The 19,128-nt window shown below is 46.8% G+C and overlaps 1 protein-coding gene across 2 annotated transcripts in view; it reads left to right on the forward strand.

Moving 5' to 3' along the window:
- CECR2 (CECR2 histone acetyl-lysine reader) overlaps positions 1–19,128 on the forward strand; it is a 117,092-nt gene that overhangs the window by 85,525 nt on the left and 12,439 nt on the right. For both annotated transcript variants that reach the window (XR_003034868.2, XM_024992770.2), the window contains exons 3-9: positions 204–387; positions 1,219–1,358; positions 2,043–2,147; positions 4,803–4,852; positions 5,482–5,651; positions 14,635–14,788; positions 18,742–18,871. Coding sequence is in view for 1 of the 2 variants with exons in the window: in XM_024992770.2 (XP_024848538.1) it covers positions 204–387; positions 1,219–1,358; positions 2,043–2,147; positions 4,803–4,852; positions 5,482–5,651; positions 14,635–14,788; positions 18,742–18,871 (933 nt within the window). In the remaining variant the exon portion in view is untranslated. The remainder of the gene's footprint in view (positions 1–203; positions 388–1,218; positions 1,359–2,042; positions 2,148–4,802; positions 4,853–5,481; positions 5,652–14,634; positions 14,789–18,741; positions 18,872–19,128) is intronic.

Here is a 19,128-nt window from a genome sequence, read left to right on the forward strand (position 1 = left end):
TATTGGTAATCTTTGGGACTTGACACTGTCAGCTCCAAGGAGATGGTGCAGTAACAAGCGTTTCCTCAAGGGCCTCGCAGGCCCTTCCAGGGGCTTTCAGTTCTGCTACTGTTGAAGATGTATCAGCCCCCAGTGCCCCCTGCCCCCACCCCCCAATACTCTGTGTGGTATTCACACACCTTTGTGTCTGGGCCACTGGCTAGGCCTCAGACCTTCCACAGCTACCTGGAGGACATCATCAACTACCGCTGGGAGCTGGAGGAGGGGAAGCCCAACCCTCTGCGGGAGGCCAGCTTCCAGGACCTGCCCCTGCGCACCCGAGTGGAGATTCTCCACCGCCTTTGTGACTACCGGCTGGACGCAGACGACGTCTTCGACCTCCTCAAGGTGCGTGACTGACAGGCATCCTCCCTGGAGCTGCGGTTCAGGGAAGCCGGCTCTGGGTTGTGCTGGCCGCTTTGGTGTATTCCCTTTTCCATATCCCGGGTCCCTGCTGCCATGGGAACAGTCGTAGGCTCCCGTCCGCTCTGTCATCAGCCAGAATTAGGGTTACATTAGTCACTGAATGTTATTTCCTGAGATCTGAAATTTGACTTGGCATAATTAAGATTTATGACACCTCCCAAGGACTTGACCCCATTCCCACCACACGCTGCATGCACGTGGCAGAAGTGTGCTGGACGGGGCTCTGGCCACCTCTCCCTCACCTGATCCTGCCCTCACTGGGAGGTCGGGGGTGCCTGTGGGCTTGGGTGGGAACTGTGGTGAGATCTGTAGCCCAGCTCAGCCCAGCCTTCACCAAGGCCTTGGTCTCAGTCACCAGGGGCGGCAGTGAGGTGATGCTGGTCAGTGGGGAGCGCTGGGCTGGGCCGGCTGGTGGCCCAGCATCGTGTGGGTTGAGGCTGCCACAGCACTGACTCTCCTGTGGGGCTTGTCTCTCCTCGTGTGGTTCCAAGCCAGATGTGTCACAAGTTCATCAGAATTCTTGTGGCTTTCTCTGTTTTTGGCAACACGGGGGCAGTGATGGGGAGGGTTTAAAATATTTCCACATCCTATTCTTGGAGCAGGAGCCTTATCCTGGTCCGATATGTCTGGACCCAGAATGAGAATTACCCCAGGTGTTTGGCCATTGTAATGTGAGGGATCTGTGAGAATATATTTCAAATCCTTGTTTCCATTTTCTGTTGTTGCCCAAACCTCTTTCCCTGACCTGCGCAGGGCCTGGATGCAGACAGTCTCCGCGTGGAGCCGCTGGGCGAGGACAGCTCGGGGGCCCTCTACTGGTATTTTTACGGAACGCGAATGTACAAGGAGGACCCGGCACAAGGGGGTTCCCATGGAGAGCTCGCTCTGAGCAGGTACCTTCCTGGAGGTCGTGTTGCCGTCGCCACCGTCGTTAACGCCCAGTGCCTCCGAATTCCCCTGCACAGTTTAGCTTCTCTTGTGGAGGAGGGAGCTCATGTCGCAGCATGCCTGCGAGGAGGCGCACCACACAGAAGCACAGAGGACTCGCTCTCCAACCCTGCTCCCTGGGCTGATGTTGGGGCCAGTTCTTGGCAGCACCAGTGCGCCCTGGGCCTTCCCTGTGGCAGAGTGGGTTCTGGAGAACCCCATCCTACCTGGGGTCTTGGCAAGAAAGAGGCCTCGGGCAGCGTCCCCGAGCTGTGCTGCCATCTTCCCCGCACTTCAGGTTGCTGGGCCTTTTGCTGTTAGGGAAGCCTGAAAAGTGAAAGTCTCTTAGTCATGTCTCTGTGGCCCCATGGACTGTACAGTCCATGGAATTCTCCAGACCAGGATACTGGAGTGGGTAGCCTTTCCCTTCCCAACCCAGGGATCAAACCCAGTCTCCCGCATTGCAGGTAGATTCTTTACCAGCCCAGATGTTCGTGTGGGAGACGTCCATTTCCTTGGTTCCACGTTTTATTAATAATAACGGAAGACGTGAGGTTGCCCTGTCCTGTCCCTGTAACTGCTGCCTTTGTCCTATTTAGTAACCTTGTGGCCAGACGACTGACATTTCTGTTTAATGTACTATTTCTTAGGGAAAGTGAAGGACAAAAAAATGTCTCAAGTGTTCCTGGGAAAACAGGTAAAAGAAGAGGAAGACCCCCAAAACGGAAAAAACTACAGGAGGAAACTTTCATGAGGTGAGAAAATCTTAGTGTGTGAAGGTCCCTAACCCAAACCCTTATGCTGGAAGGGCTCGCTCTGTGCTTGCTCTCTGTGTCTCGGGGAGGACGTGGGTGTGCACTGGAGTCCTTGGGGTTCCCGGCCCCGGCCCCTCTCAAGTTACCAGCTGTCTGGGAGCCCTCCCCCTGGGCAGTGGGGGCTCTGGCAGTGGAAGGCACCTGCTCACAGGAAGTGCCCTTCAGATCCCTTTGCCCCCGATTTCTACACAGGAGGTGGAGTGAGTTAATACTGTGAGTCTAGGAGTTCTTTCCTGGTAAGAAGACTTCAGTAGTTAACTGTGCTTTATTGTGTCCAGAACTCATTTTGTTAAGATGAGACCTTAAACATTTTTAAGTGTTTATTTGGTATTTAATTTTAGCAAAGAAAAAGATTGTTATATTTTGGGAAAATTTTAATTGTTTGGCCACAGTGTGCTTCATGCAGGCAGGATTTTAGTTTCCCAACCAGGGATCTCCTGCAGTGGAAGCTCAGAATCTTGAGCACTGGACCATTAGGGAAGTCCCAGGAAATTTTATTTTAGTATGTCGTTGTCTTTTGGGAATATCCACCATGTGAATCTCAATATAAGAGTTTTGAGGGTCTGACCTGTACTGTGTAAAAATACTTTGATACCTTTTACTTAAGGATCAGATATATAATTATTCACTTACGGAAGTTAAGTCACAGTCTTAAAAATTCTAATAACACAGGGCAAACTGCTTTCTTGTTCTCTGGTTTATTGTTCAGTTCACTTCAGTTGCTCAGTCGTGTCCGACTCTTTGCGACCCCATGAATCGCAGCATGCCAGGCCTCCCTGTCCATCACCAACTCCCGGAGTTCACTCAGACCTACGTCCATCGAGTCAGTGATGGCATCCAGCCATCTCATCCTCTGTCGTCCCCCTCTCCTCCTGCCCCCAATCCCTCCCAGCATCAGAGTCTTTTCCAGTGAGTCAACTCTTCGCATGAGGTGGCCAAAGTACTGGAGTTTCAGCTTTAGTATCATTCCTTATTGTTAGAACTGCTTAAATAAGAAGCTAAATGCCTGAAGTGGACCAGATTTCACTGTGTTGCTTATTAACTGCTAATAAATGTTTTTAGGGATCTGATTATGAATCAGTCAATCAGAATTTGGTTTTTTTGTTTTAAAATCAGTGTTCCACTTAACTTTTCTGAAATTTTGACCATAGAATGCAAGCTTTCCTCCCACCAGAATTTGTGAGAAATAGTCCTGTCATTGTGTTTTATACACAAGACATCAGTTTCTGGGTTTTGTTAGCAGCCTACACGTCCATGTAAATCCAGCAAGCTGTTCTGTACATTCATCTTTGGTTCCCTTGAGCCCCAGAATCAGAGAGCCACAGAGGAGTGTCCTCACGTCACAAGCCCAGTGCTCCTGTGCTGCCCTCTGCTGGTGACTTTATTCTGTAGCGTTCTGAATCCAGTGCAGTATTGAAGTATTTTTAAATTAAATAAAATTTTGTGAAATCTAAAAAGTAAAACTAGTGAATGTAACAAAGCAGATACAGAGAACAAACTAGGAATGAGCAGTGGGGAAACAGAAGGGGGAGGGGTGAGCTAGGGGACAGAGGTAGAAATGAGTATGTCACAGAGATGTGCCAGTGTTTTATAATAACTGTATATGGAGTGTAATCTTTAAAAATTGTGCTCACTGCGTTTGTTGTACACCTGAAACTATACCTCAGTTAAAAGTTGTTTTTTTTTTTAAAGAATGATGAAAAAGAAACACAGATATATGTAGAAGGGGGAAAATAAAGGAAGAGAAAGTTCAGTCCCTAAAATAATTTTTAATGTTTTTTTTTTTTTTAATAAATAAAGTTTAAAGTTCAGTTCCTCAGTCACACCAGCCACACTTCAGCCTAGTGGGTGAGTGCGGCCTGTGGCTGCCTTTGTCGGCAGCAACGATGCGGGGCATTGCCATTCTTCCAGGAGGCTGTACAGGGCTAGAACATCCAGAGCATGCCCTTCATGGTCTAGGGAGACAGCACTATTGGTCACGTAACGCTGAGTGTGTTTGTATCTCATATCATTAACGGTCCCGTTTTCCAGGGAATTTCGTTGACTTTGCTGAGGTCAAGGCGGCATGCCTTGAGCAGGGGTGGGCAACCTCAGAACCTGTGTTGCTCATTTCAACCTGCTGTTGGGGTCAGTTCAACAGTCTTCTGCTCAGTGCAGCCCTCGGTCGGGTAGCAAGCCCTTTCCTTGGCCTTTCAGTGTCGACACTGAGCTCCTCCATTCCTGGGCAGTGGTGCCGTATTCCTGTGTGTTGTCCTCCCCCTCTCTGTGCCAACTTGCCCGCCTCCATGTTCCTGACCTTGCTCTGCTGACGTGTCAGAGACACACACACATTCTCTCCTGGTGTTAATAGTAAGCCGCTGTGCCTTATACACACACACTCTCTCTTTTCTGATACTAATAGTAAGGCATTGTGCCTTATACGCACACACATTTTCTCTCTCCTAGTATTAATAGTAAGCCAATGTGCATTACATGCGAACACACACACAAACACTTCTGGTATTAATAGGAAGCCAGTGTTCCTTCCTTCTAGGGAAGCACAGAAAATTTTGGCCGTGTTTTTGTTTTAATGGTGACCCCTTTCCTTTGTTCTAGTGACAAGCAGGAAGAGAACTCCTCAGCATCTGAGTTGCAGACAAGAAACGGTAACGGCCTTCGTAGGGGTTGGAGGGCTTACGTCACCTTTCAGAGTCTGGTGCAGACTGCTGGGACCGTTGCAGTAGTCTTCCCACCAGCCTCCTTGCCCCTCACACATTGTCTCCCTGTGTCCATCTCTCCTTAAAATCCCTCGAGATCAGGACCAGGTCACTTCACTTGAGCCGCTTCCCAGGCCCAGTGTAATAGGCTCCTAACATTGGGATGAATGCAAAGCTTGTCAAGAGCCTTCTTTTAACGTGAAATACTTTACAACATAAGGATGTGTACTGTGTTCTTATGTAGACTTTTTATGCAATCTGTAATACAATACAAACATTTGAGGAGAAAAAGCAATTTACAGTATCTCAATGTAACAAGGAACACTCCTGAAGCTCAAAGACATTTATGTAGAAAAGCAGATGCATCAGAACATTTCTAGGTTATTAGAGTCTGAAGGTCACCACAGGTGTGTTTGTATTGCCTTCATAGCTCTTAGTTGTGAACAGGAGAGTAGCCAGAACATCTGAAGTATACATTATCAGCCTTAAAGGGTAACCCAGGGTGCCAGTGAACCTGAGGGCAGAGAGGAGAAGGAGATCCATGGGGCCTATTTCCTGACCATGACTTTCTCTTCTAGGGTCCCAGGGACCAGGGCAAGGCTCCTGGTGGCTCCTGTGCCAGACTGAGCAGGAGTGGAGACAGGTCACCGAGAGTTTCCGGGAGAGGACCTCTGTACGAGAGCGCCAGCTCTACAAACTGCTCAGCGAGGACTTCCTGCCTGAGATCTGCAGCATGATCGCCCAGAAGGTGCGCACACGGGCCCACGTAGTGTGAAGCTGCTCTGGGCAGGGTGCCTTCCTCAGAGACATGCTCGGCCCCTCGCTCTGCTGAGCAGGCCTGCTTTCCTCCGGGCCCCAAGAGTAGGACCTCGAGCCTCCACTTTGCTTACTGTGGGTCCTGGGGTTTAGCCCTCATGCTCCCCACCCTCATGGTTCCTGGACCCCAGGTGTGTCTCGGCAGAGCGCTCTTTGCATACCTCTCCTTGTGCATATGATGCTGCTGCTTTCCCCCTTTTAGAAAACTCATCTGGTGGTCTCCCTCTCAGAGTTCAGACCTGTCTGAGGGTTGTCCTTCTTGCTCCCTCAGTTCCTCCTCTAACCTCCCGGCACTCCAGTCCTGGCCTCTTCCCGTGCATCCCGTCTGCTTTTCCCTGTTCCGAGGCTCTCAGAAGCCCTTCTGGAGTTGTTTCTGTGTGCTCTCCCTGGACTGTCTTAGCCTGAGGTTTCCCCCACAAGGTGTCTGCTCATCCTAAGTTTCATCTGGAGTTGTGGAGGCAGCTCCAGGTCATGAGCCACATCTTCCTTGTCACCGTAACCTCCAGGTGACTCTGTGGCGTGCCTGTTCTGTGGTCAATGCCTGATAACCATCCAGTTTCGATAAAATTGATGCTTCAGATTCTTAATGGTTGTTAACAGAAAACATAAGAATGCCAGTGCTGCCCTGAAACCTGGGGAGAAAGTGTTACGAGTTCCTGCTGCAGCACAGATACAGTGACAGTGATACGCTGTGCGTTCGGTGATATGTGTAACTATTGAGCAGATCAGTGCTTTGGGGTGAATCGTAGAAGGTCTGACTTCAGGGCTTCAGGAATTGCGTTTTCATTGAGCGTCTCCTCATTCGTGTCCTTTGTCCTGGTAATGATGATTCCTCTTGGATCTTGTCGTCCACAGCCCACTGTGACCATTTTTGTCCAGGACTCGAGATATGGAATCTAGTTTTCTTAGAGTAACTAAATAGAGATTGTATGATTAATGGCAGCACCTTGAATCATCTGTAAGGCATGTACCTAACCTGCTTAAACTCTTTTGTAATTTCTGCCTTTTTAACTGAAAAGACTTTAGATTAGGGAGTTAAGGGGAAAAATTTACAAGCATAAAACAAGTGGTTTTGATACAGAAAATATCAGGAGTTGATTCTTTGCGAGAGAGGAACTTAAATCTTAAGTGCAATTTTCAAGACATTAGAAACTAAAGGATCGAATAATAGATTTGATATTTTGAAAGTTGTCCAGTACTTTAAATATGCAAGCTTTAGTTAAATGGGGTGATTATGCACAAAAATCAGAATCGGCATTATGCAGCAAAGAAGCTTAGCAGACCAGTAATTAGGGGAGTTTTCACACAGGGATCCCATCAGAGGCTCCAGAACTATTCAGATTTATTCACTAAAACTTTAAGAAATGATAATTTCCAAATAGTTATAAAATGAAGAAAGAATTGGCTTGGCTACCATTGACATACAGGTATCTTAGAGCCCCATTCTGGATGAATTTAAATTCACTCCTTGCTCAGTGATGTAAATGCCAGTTCCATGAAGTGCACCAGCAAGATTGCAAGGAGGAGCGGAGCCTGCTGGGAGCCCACGCTGGAGCCCTCTGGTCTGTCTGTCAAGTAGTTTAGAGCAGTCACTGAGTTTAAACGGCTGTTTCCATTTGCTACGAGGTCTGAGAGACCTGGACTGCACGGGAGAGGGGAAGCTGAGGGTGTTTAACTAGGAGAGTGTGGGGCAGGAGTGAGGGGCACCCTCCTCTACTCCAGACTTGCTCTGGTTTTCAGCCCCTTGACTCCTAGCACAGATGTTCCACTGGCTTTTGAGGCAGTGCGTGGTCAGAAAACACTTCTGCAGGCTGTGTCTGATGGCCTGTGCCAGTGTGGACCCCCCGGCCTTGTAGTCATTGATGTCACAGCCGGTTGTCTGTCTGGCTTGAGCCCTGAAGAGGGAAATGCTCCTTCATGAATTTCTGTGTTTACAATGTATTTGGACTCATCCTCTTTTTTTCTTCAGCTCGTAAATACACTGGTGTTGGAGGTATACGAACAAGTCTCTTCGGTCCCGTGCAGGGTTCTCTTCTGCCTAACTGCCTGATCTCCCAGGTCTCCTCTTCCTTTGGGTCCCTGGCTTTGGAGTGGCCTCAGTCAGCTGTCCAGCCATAGTTCTCAACTGGTTTTCTGCCTCATTGGCCTGGATGGGCTCCCGCTGTCTGTTTACCTGGATAGTTTGAAAGCTCGTTCCCATCTCTGCTCACTGCCCTAGGCTGAGCCCTAAATGTCCTGTTTTACATCTCAGCTTGCACAGTAACCTGAATACAGACACACAGGAAGGTTCTTCATTGGCTGCCAGCAAAAGCTTAGCTTTAAACACTCAAGGTTTGACTCTTCCTTGCAGTGTTGTTTGTTTATTCCGCTCTTCTTGATATTGAAGAGGTTCTTGATGTCTGTTACAGTACTGAGTATGTTGAAGAAAGCCTCTGGTGTGGCATGATTTTGTGCTTCTGTTTAAATAGCCGAAAAAATCTTTAGGTCTTTAAAGCCTTATTGGCAGGTTTTCTGGTCTCCCAGGAGTCCAGTCTTCTTGCCCCAGAAAGTCTTGATTATGACTCCGGGGGAAATACCAGCAAAGGGTCACTGTGCTGACCTCTGAAACTCTGTTCCAGTGCTTTTTTTTTGTCAGGAGGCTCTGGGCACACCTGTGGCCAGGGAGTTCAGGTCCTCCTTGTGCTGCTGGAGTTGATGGGGGTGGGGGTGGGTGGATGGGGAGTTCTGGGCTGAGCTTCAGCCAGATTCTGTTTGTATTGTTGAGGATTTCTAAGCACTGTTTCATACCCCCTTTGGAAGAAAAAATGTTGCAGTGCAAATAGTGAAGATATTTTTTTAACTGCTATTAACATATATATATGCATTTTTTTAATTAACTTTACTGGTTCTTTAAACCATTGAAGTTTGAACAATTAAACTGTTGACAGTTTAAAAGACTGCCTGCCGAAAGTAACTTCAGGTCATCAGTCTTGTCCCTTCCATGGGGTAGCACACTGCCTAGAAAGTTGCATGGAAATTTAAAACACTCTTGGTGCATTTCATACATGTTTTTTCCTAAATGTGTATGATGCAATTTATATAAAATGATACTGTTTGAGAATTCACATCAAATGGGAACTACTGAATTTATAAAACATTAATTATAGTGAAAGAGAATAGGCATAGGAAGTGTGAGGCAAAGTGGTGTCTCACTGAGCAGTAGTGTTTGCAGCCAGCAACCTGAGGTGGGGGAGCCTGGAGAAGGCAGGTTGGGGGACAGGCAGGGATTAAAATGGACAGAAGGGCCCCCGTGAGCAGGGGTGGTCAGGAGCATGTTACACAGGTAGGTCCTGGACCTTGCTTCTTGTTCTCAGCCTTTGTGGGCACTCTGCTCTGAGTTTTGTTGTTGTTGAGCTCTTGGAATTGCAGACATTTTTTTTTTGTTTGAGGTGTAATTGGTGTGTAACGTTAGTTTCAAGTGTACAACATAATGATTTGATAATTGCATACCTGGCAAAATGATCACCAGGAGGTCTAGTTAATATCTGTCACCTCACATGGAGTTTTTTCTTGTGATGAGTAACTTTAAAAATCTACTCTCTGTTTACATACAACACAGTATTATTGACTGTGGTCACCATGTTGCGCATCTCATCACTTTTCCCTTCTCCAGGGGATCTTCCCAACCCAGGGATTGAACCCATGTCTCCCTCATTGCAGGCAGATTCTTTACCAGTTGAGCCACAAGAATACTGGAGCGGGTAGCCTATCCCTTCTCCAGGGGATCTTTCCGACCCAGGAATTGAACTGGGGTTTCCTACATTATAGGTGGATTCTGAGCTATCAGGGAAGCTCATCTCATCCCCAGGAGTTATTTATTTTATAAATGGATGTCTGTACTGCTGACTGCCTTCACTCATTTTGCCCACCCCTGTCTGTCGTCTGTGTCTTGAGTTCAGTGTTTTTAGACTCTACATGTAGGTGAGTTGATACAGTATTTGCTTTTCTCTGACTTAATCTCACTTAGCATAATGCCCTCATGTCATCCATGTAGTCACGTGTGGCAGCATTTTCCTTTTTGTGACTGAGTAATATACCCTTGTACATACGCCGCCTCTTCTCCGTTCCTCCATCCACCGATGGACATTAGGTTACGTCTGAGTTTTGGCTGTTGTGCTTCAGTGACCCTGGGAGTTGTATTCCTGTTCAGGCTAGTGCTTTTACTTTCTTTGGAAAGATAGGCAGGAATAGAAATGCTGGGTCATGTGATCAAATTCTGTTTTTTATTTTTCAAGGAACCTCTGTGCCCTTTTTCCATAGTGTCTGTACTAGTTTACATTCCCACCAACAGTGCACAAGAATTCCCTTTTTGCCATGTCCTTGTCAGCACTTGGCATCTCTTGTCATTTTGTTGATACCCATCATGGCCATTCTAACAGGTGTGAGGTTTTGATTTGCATTTCTCTGATGATTAATGATGTTGAGCCTCTTTTCATGTGTCTGCTAACCATCTGTGTGTCTTTCTTGGAAAAATGTCTGTTCAGATCCTTGGCTCATTTTTTAATAGAATTATTTGTATGCGATTGAGCTTACAAGTTTGCTTTTTCACGATACTCTAATATCAGGTGACTAAATTATTATTTTTATTAATTTATTTTAATTGGAGGCTAATTACTTTACAGTATTGTGGTGTTTTTTGCCATACATTGACATGAATCAGCCACAGGTGTACATGTGTCCCCCTGTCCCAAACCCCCTTCCCACCCCCTCCCCATCCCATCCCTCTGGGTCATCCCGGTGCACCAGCTTTGAGTGCCCTGTTTCATGCATCGAACTTGGACTGGTCATCTATTTCACATATGGTGATATATGTGTTTCAATGCTATTTTCTTAAATCATCCCAGTAAGTTATTACTTCTTATGTGCTTAGTATAAATATTAATGTATTTTAAAAACAACTAACTAGACAAACCACCTCATGCGAAGAGTTGACTCATTGGAAAAGACCCTGATGCTGGGAGGGATTAGGGGCAGGAGAAGAAGGGGACGACGGAGGATGAGATGGCTGGATGGCATCACCGACTCGATGGACGTGAGTTTGAGTGAACTCTGGGAGTTGGTGATGGACGGGGAGGCCTGGCATGCTGTGATTCATGGGGTCACAAAGGGTCGGACACGACTGAGTGACTGAACTGAACTAGACAAAAAATTGTATAATTCCATTTGTGTAAAATGTCCAGAATAAATAGATCCACAGAAAGAGAATCACTTGATGGTCGCCAGGGGCTGGAGCGTGAGGGTGCGGCGTGGCTGGGATGGAGGTCAGGGCTTTGTCTCCAGTGTTGAGGGTGCTCTGTGGTCAACCAGATGGTGGTTGCCAGGCGCTGTGAGTATGCTGAGCACCCCTCAGCTGTGCACTGACAGTTGTTCATTTTGTGTCAATTTCACCTCAGTGTCTTTATGTGTGTTTCTAAACGATGCATAATCTCTGATTTTGCAGCAGTCCTTGGCATTTATGATTTTCTTAAGTTTTAAATTTTTTGCTTTAATATATAAAATATAGTTAATAGGAACCTAGTGTATAGCACAGGGAACTCTATTCAGTGGTTTGTAATGACCTATAAAGGAATGGAGTCTAGACTGAAGTGTGGATATGTGTATATGTATAACTGACTGAAGTCAAAAGGAGGAAGCATCAGGGGATGAGATGGTGGAATAGTGTCATCACCTAAATGGACATGAATTTTAGCAAACTTCAGGAGATGGTGGAGGACAGAGGAGCTTGGAGGGCTACAGTCCATAGGGTCCCAAAGAGTCAGACATGACTTAGCTACCAAACGACAACAGTAACTAATTCACTTTGCTGTACAGCAGAAACTAAGGCAACGTTGTAAATCAGCTATACTCGTACAAAAAATTAAAAAATTCCTGTTTCCATTTTAGCAAAATGTCTTAATCTATTTAAAGTCAATTTTAATGCCTCACTGTAAAATCTATACATGATAGCAACCTCTTGGTACTTTTAACATTTGAATTTTAGAATTTACTCCCACTACTATGTGATCTCTATTAAAAAAGTTAATAAAAATTAGATCATTGTAGAACATGTAATACTGGATGATTTCCCCAGCTTATTTGGGAAGGGGTTGTTCTGTGTCCTAAATAATTTCTACACTCTTGTAGAAAACTGGAGAGACTGAGTGTAAAAAGTGCAGGAGGCACAGTAACAAGGTTCCCTGTGTACAGCTTCCTGTGTTTGCTTCAGGCCTTTTCTCTGTGCGTTTATTGGAAACCTGGGATCATACTGCCTGTCGTCTTGTGACCCGTTTTTCATTTAATGTCATGAGCCTTTTCATATTTCATTAAATATTCCTCAGAAAAACAATTTTAATGACTATATGGTAGTTATGTAATTTACCTATTTTAAACCTATAGGATATTCACAGTGTTTCGATGTTTTAAATACTGTTGACTGTAACGTACTCAGAAACACTTGTCCGGCTGTCTGACTGTGAGATGAAGTCCCACGGTGTCGCTGCCCTGCCCAGGGCTCCTGACACGTGTCTCACTTGTCCTTTGGAAGACCTGTGGCCCCAGCACTGTGAGCCATCTGTGCTACCACGTCTTTGCAGACATGCCACTTTTTTCATCTTTTACAGTGCTGTGAGTGCATATTCTATTTTGTTTTTTCTTAGGATCATGGATGTGTTTTATTTACCTTCTGTGAATTTTGTACTCATGTTGTATTTTTTTGGTGGTCACAAAGTCACACAAGACTTAGCAACTGAACAGCAACAGCTGTTAATTGCTTTAGATATCTTTCCTTATTAAGAATAATACCCTGTTGTACGCGTTGGAAAAAATTATATAGTCTTAGGATGTGCATGATGATCTCTTTTCGCCTTTTCTTCTCCTTGCACTGACTTTGGGCGGGAGGCATCTGTCTTGTTTGTTTACCAGGTTACTGTTGTCGCTGAGACGCTTGTCGTCTGTAACATGTCTTTGTGCAGGGGAGGACACGTTCATGCTGTCCTCACTGTGTGGTTAGCACTTGCTTTTCTCTGCCTTTTCAGTGGGTCTGATGTGTAGAAAATGCAGCACTTTTTTTGAAGGAAGTAATTCCGCCTGCCAGGCGTGTGTTCACCTGTCCCCTGCCTGTCCGCCACCCCATCCATGGATCCTTGTTGAGCTGAGCAGAGGAGAGGTTTGGTCTGCTTTGCTTTGTTAATAGCATCTCCACACGACCTCTCAGCAAGGGACAGATGTTGCCACAGTGGGTGTGATTAGAGACCTGTGGTGGGATGAAGGGGCAGAGGGTGCGAAGGTGCTTCCCTGTCAGTGGGTGGCTTGTCCATGAGATTCCTGCAGCAGCCCCATTTCTGAAAGCGCATCTGGCTCATTCAAACCCAGTGTGGACCGCGCATTCTGGTTATAGGATCTAGAAGTCAAGTAACTTTGTTTAATTCTATTTGGGCGACTAACTACAGTATCATGTGTACAGTAAAAGTAGTTAAGTTTTAAAAAATTCTCATCTCTCCTCTTTTACTCTGAAAGATTTTTACCTTATTTGTTAGCCAGCTCTTTTAAAGTCAGGCTCAGAATTTGAACAGTTAAAAATGACTTTCAGAAGGTCTGTTATCTAGGGAAGAGCACTTTCTATTTCTGAGTCAAATGATAATTGAAACTCGTTTTAAGGACCATTAAAAAGTAAAAAACTTCACTCAGATTGGTTTCTGTGTTTAATGATGATTTTGTATGTATGGCATACATATGTATGTCCTTCTCTGGTGGCTCAGACAGTAAAGAGTCTGCCTGCAGTGCAGGAGACCTGGGTTTGATCTCTGGGTCAGGAAGACACCCTGGAGCAGGTCATGGCAATCCATTCTAGTATTCTTGCCTGGAAAATCCCATGGACAGAGGAGCCTGGTGGGCTACAGTCCATGAGGTCGCAAGGAGTCGGACATGACTGAGTGACTAACACTTTGCATTTGGATGGCAGTCTGCCATCATCTTTTTCTCTCCACGTCAAGACCACTTGTGTAATTTCTACAGAATAAAGATATTTATGTAGAAAATTCTTAGGTATTCTTTCTACTGAAAAGAAAAACATTCCTGACTTAGTTTCACCTGACTTGGAATAATTGATGTTTCTTGCTAGTGTAATGTGCGTTTTCCCTTTGCAGACACCTGATTCCTCTTTCTGTATCTGTGCATCTTACAGGCATTCTCTGTTATTACAGGTAACAATTATTACCTCTTCAATAATAATTTTAAAAAAGAAAAAGTTGTGGCTTACGCATCAGCACAGAAGTCCAGGGAAGAAATTGAACATAATGATTTCAGCCCTAGCTTGAGTTTTGTGGGCTACAGATGGTTCAGAACTAGCGCTGTTGGAAACACCCAGAGTAAGACTTGAGGAACAATTGGTGGTGGTGGTCCTGGTTTGTCTTTTCGTTCCTTGAATTTCTTAGGCAGGTGCATTTCTGTGCTGTCACTTCATCTCTTTTCTATTCCTTAAGGCAAAATGGTGGCCCTTCCCACCGAACCCTCCTTTTTTTAAATTGCTTGATTAGTAAAGTACAGAAGTTCGGCGTTTCTGAGGCGTGCAGATGACTGAAGTTGTCTGTGCTGTCTCCCCCTTTCTTCCTTACTTAGGGGGGATTGGTGCCTCCTCTCCAGAAGGTTGTCTCCCAGAGACGACCAGTTGCGTTACCGTCGGGCCCAGCTCCCTCCTGTTCATTCCCCATTGTGTCTTGTGAGTGTGTGTCTGTACTCATTCATTGATTGCACAGATGACAAGATGAACTTGCATTTAAGGCAGAAGTCATCCAGCTATCTAATGCTGCGTGTGGGATAGAAAATGTGGACTTTGCACTCAGAGCAAAGGCCTGGTTTTGCTTTATTACGTGTTGACCGAGCTTCTTGGCCCCTCGCAGGAGACCCCTGTGCTCAGCAGGCTAGAGAAACAGAAGCGCCGGGAGGAGGAGGAGGAGCGCCAGATCCTTCTCGCGGTGCAGAAGAAGGAGCAGGAGCAGCTGCTGAAGGAGGAGAGGAAGCGGGAGCTGGAGGAGAGGGTCAAGGCCGTGGAAGGTAGGAGCGCTCTGCCGGGCCAGGGGTGGGGGCGGGGGGCCCCGGGGCCTGCCCTGCAATGTCCTTGCCCTCGTTCTGGGTTCCTTCCCACCTTCTCGGCTGGGCTGCATCTGGCCTTATCATGTGATGACCCCTCGCTTCCCTAGTTACTGCCTTCTGATTCATAATAGGCTCCCTGCATTCTGACCTTGATGGTGATTCCAGAGCCCTCAGTGTCTTTAATGCACTCGTGTAGCCTCTTCCACACTTGTTTGCATACACTCTTTTGCATACACAGCACAGCATCATGGACTGGGTCCAGCACACGGTGCCTCACTGCCCGACTGGCTTGTTTTGTCGCTGGGGTTCGCACCTCTTGCCACCATCACACAGTTTTACTCACCCTGACCTGCTGAATCTAGGTGCTGAGGTAGGGAAACTGACAGGTCTTTGCATGTTCTCAACTACTGGGACTTACTAAAATCCATCAGACCGTCTGGATAAGCACCACAGGGGGTTGAGAGATGGCAGAGCTGAGCAGGGCTGAACACAAAGGCTGGCCTCCTTTGTGAGGTTCCGCCTTTAGGACGGGGAGGTGGTTCTTCATCTGCTGCATAGAAACCGACACAGAGGGTCTAGCAAAATGAAGACACAGAAGAATATGTTCCAAATAGAATAAAACCTCAGAAAAATCTATTTGATAAAGAGTTAAAGTGATAGTCATAAAGATGCTCACCAAAGTGGGGAAAAGAATGGATGAACACAGTGAGAACAGAGAAGAAAATATTTAAAAGTGCCAATTGGAAGTCTCAGCACTACACCAAGGCAGGTCTTCATCCAAAGAAGGTGATGTTGTGTATATGGTGGGATCGTAAGGGAGTCCTCTGTTACGAGCTCCTTCTGGAAAACCAAATGATTAATTCCAACAAGTACGGCTCCCAGTTAGTCCAACTGAAAGCAGCACTCAACGAAAAGCATGCAGAATTAGTCAACAGAAAACTCATAGTTTTCTATCGGGATAAGGCAAGGCTGCATGTTTCTTTGATGACCAGGCAAAACGGTTACAACTTGGCTGAGAAGTTCTGATTCATCCTCCGTATTCACCAGACATTGCACCCTTGGATTTCCATTTGTTTTGGTCTTTACAAAATTCTCTTAAAGGAAAAAAATTTCACTTCCCTGGAAGGCTGTAAAAGGCACCTGAAACAGTTCTTTGCTCAAAATGATAAAGTTTTGGGAAGATGGAATAATGAAGTTGCCTGAAAAATAGCAGAAAATAATGACACAAAATGGAGAATACATAATCAATAAAATTGTTGGTGCAAATGAAAAATGTCTTCAGTTCAGTTCAGTCGCTCAGTCGTGTCCGACTCTTTGCGACCCCAGGAATTGCAGCACGCCAGGCCTCCCTGTCCATCACCAACTCCCGGAATTCACTCAGACTCACGTCCATCGAGTCAGTGATGCCATCCAGCCATCTCATCCTCTGTCGTTCCCTTCTCCTGCCCCCAGTCCCTCCCAGCATCAGAGTCTTTTCCAATGAGTCAACTCTTCGCATGAGGTGGCCAAAGTACTGCAGTTTCAGCTTCAGCATCATTCCTTCCAAAGAAATCCCAGGGCTGATCTCCTTCAGAATGGACTGGTTGGATCTCCTTGCAGTCCAAGGGACTCTCAAGAGTCTTCTCTAACACCACAGTTCAAAAGCATCAGTTCTTCGGCGCTCAGCCTTCTTCACAGTCCAACTCTCACATCCATACATGACCACTGGAAAAACCATAGCCTTGACTAGACGGACCTTTGTTGGCAAAGTGATGTCTATGCTTTTGAATATGCTATCTAGGTTGGTCATAACTTTCCTTCCAAGGAGTAAGTGTCTTTTAATTTCATGGCTGCAGTCACCATCTGCAGTGATTTTGGAGCCCAGAAAAATAAAGTCTGACACTGTTTCCACTGTTTCCCCATCTATTTCCCATGAAGTGATGAGACCAGATGCCATGATCATCGTTTTCTGAATGTTGAGCTTTAAGCCAACTTTTTCACTCTCCTCTTTCACCTTCATCAAGAGGCTTTTTAGTTCCTCTTCACTTTCTGCCATAAGGGTGGTGTCATTTACATATCTGAGGTTATTGATATTTATCTTGGCAATCTTGATTCCAGCTTGTGTTTGCTCCAGCCCAGTGTTTCTCCTGATGTACTCTGCAAATAAGTTAAATAAGCAGGGTGACAATATGCAGCCTTGACATACTCCGCTTCCTATTTGGAACCAGTTTGTTGTTCTTACTGTTTTTGTTGTTTTTTATCTGTCTTACTTTTACTTAAAAATCAAAGGAACTTTTTGGCCACATGTTGACCAGTAGTAAATATTAGGTCACTCCTGTCTGGAACAGGCAAACAGAAACATCAGAATTCCACGTTACACTCATCACGTCACGCCGTGGGAGTGAGTGAGGTGGTGGCGTCACTTGTGAAGGACTATCTGTAGCTGTGGAGGGGCGCTGGCGCTGACCCCACCTGTGGTCCCCGGGGCTTGCCCGAGCCTGGGGAGATGTGTGTCCAGACAGTAATTCTGATGATGTGAAGAATCGGTTGACTGGTTGCTAGTTGTGAAATCCTGAATTGAGTTCATGACGCCTAATGTTTAACATTACTTTGCCAACAAAGGTCCGTCTAGCCAAGGCTATGGTTTTTCCTGTGGTCATGTATGAATGTGAGAGTTGGGCTGTGAAGAAGGCTGAGCGCCGAAGAATTGATGCTTTTGAACTGTGATGTTGGAGAAGACTCTTGAGAGTGCCTTGGACTGCAAGGAGATCCAACCAGTCCATTCTGAAGGAGATCAGCCCTGGGATTTCTTTGGAAGGAATGATGCTGAAGCTGAAACTGCAGTTCTTTGGCCACCTCATGTGAAGAATTGACTCATTGGAAAAGATTCTGATGCTGGGAGGGATTGGGGGCAGGAGGAGAAAGGAAGGACAGAGGATGAGATGGCTGGATGGCATCACTGACTCGATGGACGTGACTCTGAGTGAACTCCGGGAGTTGGTGATGGACAGGGAGACCTGGCGTGCTGCGATTCATGGGGTCGCAGAGAGTCGGACACGACTGAGAGACTGAACTGAACTGAATGTTTAACAGTTTGATACATGGATGTTCATTAATTTAGTTTTACTTTTCTTTAGGCTTGAAATCGTTCTCTTTCTTAGAAACCAATTTTAGTAAAAGTTGATAGCAAAATGTCGCTGATACTTAAAGCAGGTATAGATTCTCTTACACATACAAGTTTATTTATACACAGGCATGACATTTGAGCAGAGGGAGCTTGGTGGGAGCGGGCGTCTGCGGGCCGTGTCTGCTCCCACCGGGCACCTTCCAACCTATCCCTCCGTCATGTGTCTTGCCTTCTGGTGGTGCCCTGAGTCCTTGCTTCTTCCTTCCCCACTGCCAGCAGGCCAGCAGTGCATGGCAAGTGTGTTTCTTGTGGCCATGTCTGGGAGCCAGAGAAGGCCTCCCCTTCCAGCTCCTGGGCTGTCCCGCTGGCTTCTTCACTTCCCTGGCACCTCCTGCACCAGTGTGGATGGGGTCAGACAGCTGTGCCGGAGGTGGGGGTGTGGAGCGGGCACAGAGTGAGGATAACCAGTGCGAGCGCTTCAGGGGCCTTGCACAGTCCTGGTGTGTTTGGACTGAGGTCTGGTCCTAAACAGGAGATACTGTCTTTGTGTGGGCAACATAGAAAGGGCTTGAGGTGTTCAGCGCGGGTGACTGTCGGCCCTCTGCTTCCCTTCTCTCTTGCTCCTTCCCCAACCCACCAGGGCCCGCTTGCCTCCCTGACCCCATCTCTGTGACCTCAGGACAGAAGTCCCTTAAAGCCTTCTCACTCTAGCACCGTCCTGTCAGCACAGAGAGGTCGGCAGAGGGTGCAGTCGGGCACGTGTCTCCCTTGTGGAGTCCTGACGCGCCTCTGCTCTGTGTTCTTGCAGATCGAGCCAAGAGGCGACGGCTCAGGGAGGAGCGGGCCTGGCTGCTGGCCCAGGGCAAGGCGCTGCCCCCCAAGCTGTCCCACCTGGACCCCCAGTCCCCGCCTCGGGCCGAGAAGAGGACGAGAGACCCGTGAGTGCAGAGTGCCCCTAGCCCTCAGCTGCCTGGTGTGGGGTCGGGCCAGCTGTCATTTTGTAGACAAGGGAGGGGATGAGTGTGCCGACCCTCACTCCCTCGTGTTTTCTGGAGGTCATCAGTGTTACAGACTTACCTTAGCAGAGGTTTACAGATGTTTCCTGGGGACTGTTCCAAGTCTTGGTCTGGAGACCTGTGACATCAGGTTGAATCCAGGGCGCTGGGGAGAGCAGGGGGTCTCCGTCACTGCTGAT

This window comes from Bos taurus, chromosome 5, assembly GCF_002263795.3.
Source record: "Bos taurus isolate L1 Dominette 01449 registration number 42190680 breed Hereford chromosome 5, ARS-UCD2.0, whole genome shotgun sequence".
Classification (NCBI taxonomy): domain Eukaryota; kingdom Metazoa; phylum Chordata; class Mammalia; order Artiodactyla; family Bovidae; genus Bos; species Bos taurus.